Source organism: Olea europaea, chromosome 11, assembly GCF_002742605.1.
Source record: "Olea europaea var. sylvestris chromosome 11, O_europaea_v1, whole genome shotgun sequence".
Lineage (NCBI taxonomy): Eukaryota > Viridiplantae > Streptophyta > Magnoliopsida > Lamiales > Oleaceae > Olea > Olea europaea.
The window spans coordinates 135,407-137,096 of NC_036247.1; the positions used below are offsets into that span (position 1 = coordinate 135,407).

At 38.0% G+C, this 1,690-nt stretch overlaps 1 protein-coding gene across 1 annotated transcript in view; it reads left to right on the plus strand.

Moving 5' to 3' along the window:
• Positions 1–1,207, plus strand: part of LOC111402841 (subtilisin-like protease SBT3.4) — a 3,797-nt gene extending 2,590 nt beyond the window's left edge. Inside the window, exons 8-10 of the mRNA XM_023031144.1 lie at positions 6–188; positions 320–506; positions 581–1,207. Coding sequence (XP_022886912.1) covers positions 6–188; positions 320–506; positions 581–1,146 — 936 coding nt within the window. The 3' untranslated portion in view covers positions 1,147–1,207. The remainder of the gene's footprint in view (positions 1–5; positions 189–319; positions 507–580) is intronic.
• Positions 1,208–1,690: the final 483 nt, after the last annotated feature.

A 1,690-nucleotide genomic window follows, 5' to 3' on the forward strand; every position in this document is an offset into this window, starting at 1 on the left:
ATGAGATTTCCCACTTTTTTCATCCTAATTTTCATTTTCATAGTATGAAAAATGTGTATTGTGGATTGTGTAGGGACCCAAAAGTTCGACTTATACCATCAAAAACTTACATAGGCAAACGTGCAACCACTTCCGTGGCAATGTTCTCGTCGCGGGGTCCCAATTCTCTTTCCCCTGCAATCCTTAAGGTATCTTTATTACTAATGGCCACATGAAATTTTTAGCTTCAACCGCCTTAAGGTACCCCTCACTTGCATGTCGACTTCATTTTTTCATCAAAGACTGAATAGACACTATATTTGGTTTTTGCATGAGACAGCCGGATATAGCAGCCCCAGGAGTTGATATATTAGCAGCATACCCTCCAAGTTCAATCATAAAAGGATACGTGTTCTCATCTGGAACATCAATGGCTGCTCCTCATGTATCAGGAATTGCGGCTTTACTCAAGTCTTTGCATCCAGATTGGTCTCCGGCTGCTATAAGATCGGCACTCGTTTCTACAGGTAGACTGACACGTGCACGGTTTTTCATAAATGAGTGACAACTAAATATTTCAATTGTCAATAATGTTTTGCAGCCTGGAGAACCGATCCTTATTCGGGAGAACCGATTTTGGCTGAGGGAGACATAACCAGAATAGCTGATCCATTTGATTTTGGAGGGGGATTTGTTAATCCTAACAGGGCAAGAGATCCAGGCCTTGTGTATGACCTGGGAATTGAAGATTACACACGTTATCTCTGTTCCATGGATTACGATAAAACTGCCATTAATCACCTCACTCAGAGAGCTAGATCTTGTTCAAGAACAATTACTTCTGTTCTGGATTTGAATCTTCCTTCCATAACCATTCCAAATCTGAACAATCCAGTTACTCTCACCAGAACTGTAACAAATGTTGGAGCCATTAATTCTGAATATAAAGCTATAATTAGGCCGCCTCCAGGAATTAGCGTAGTGGTTAAACCTGATTATTTGATATTCAGTCCTACGATTAAGAAGATTTCCTTCACAGTCACAATCTCAACAAGGCACCAGGTTACCACCAAATATTACTTTGGGAGCTTGACTTGGACTGATGGTGTGCATCAAGTAAGAATTCCTATATCAGTAAGAAGCGAGTTTCCAGAACTCGTTTGGTAAATTCAACTGAACAGCCACTGAACAATATTAAAAAATTAAATTAAGTTTGTACTTTTCACCATCTTACTGTTTTAGCGCTTTTAGCCTCCATCTTATCAACCATTGAAACTTTTTATCCTCTCTATCAATTCTATATGAAATATATATTATACTATTTGTATTCATTCTCTTCTGGGCAGGGTAACAACATCAACATGTCTTTCCTTCCAATCCATCTGATATTTTTCACTCTCGTATGTACAAATGTAACAGATATATTGCCAACTCGGGTGAATATTGATATCACGATCAGTAGTCAAATTACATCTTGATACGGGGCCAACGTTTATTCTGAACGTTCACTCTATTGCAATAAATAGATAATGATTTCTTTAAATTGACCTACATGATACTATGATTTCTTACAAGGACCGTCAAATTAAACCCAATTAATTTCTAGACTACAAAAGTTCCATTCGCCTCAGCTCTAAAGTTGAAAGGAGTTTTTCTTACATGCCATTAATCGGTGTTCTAAGACAACCTACATCATATCAACTCAAATACT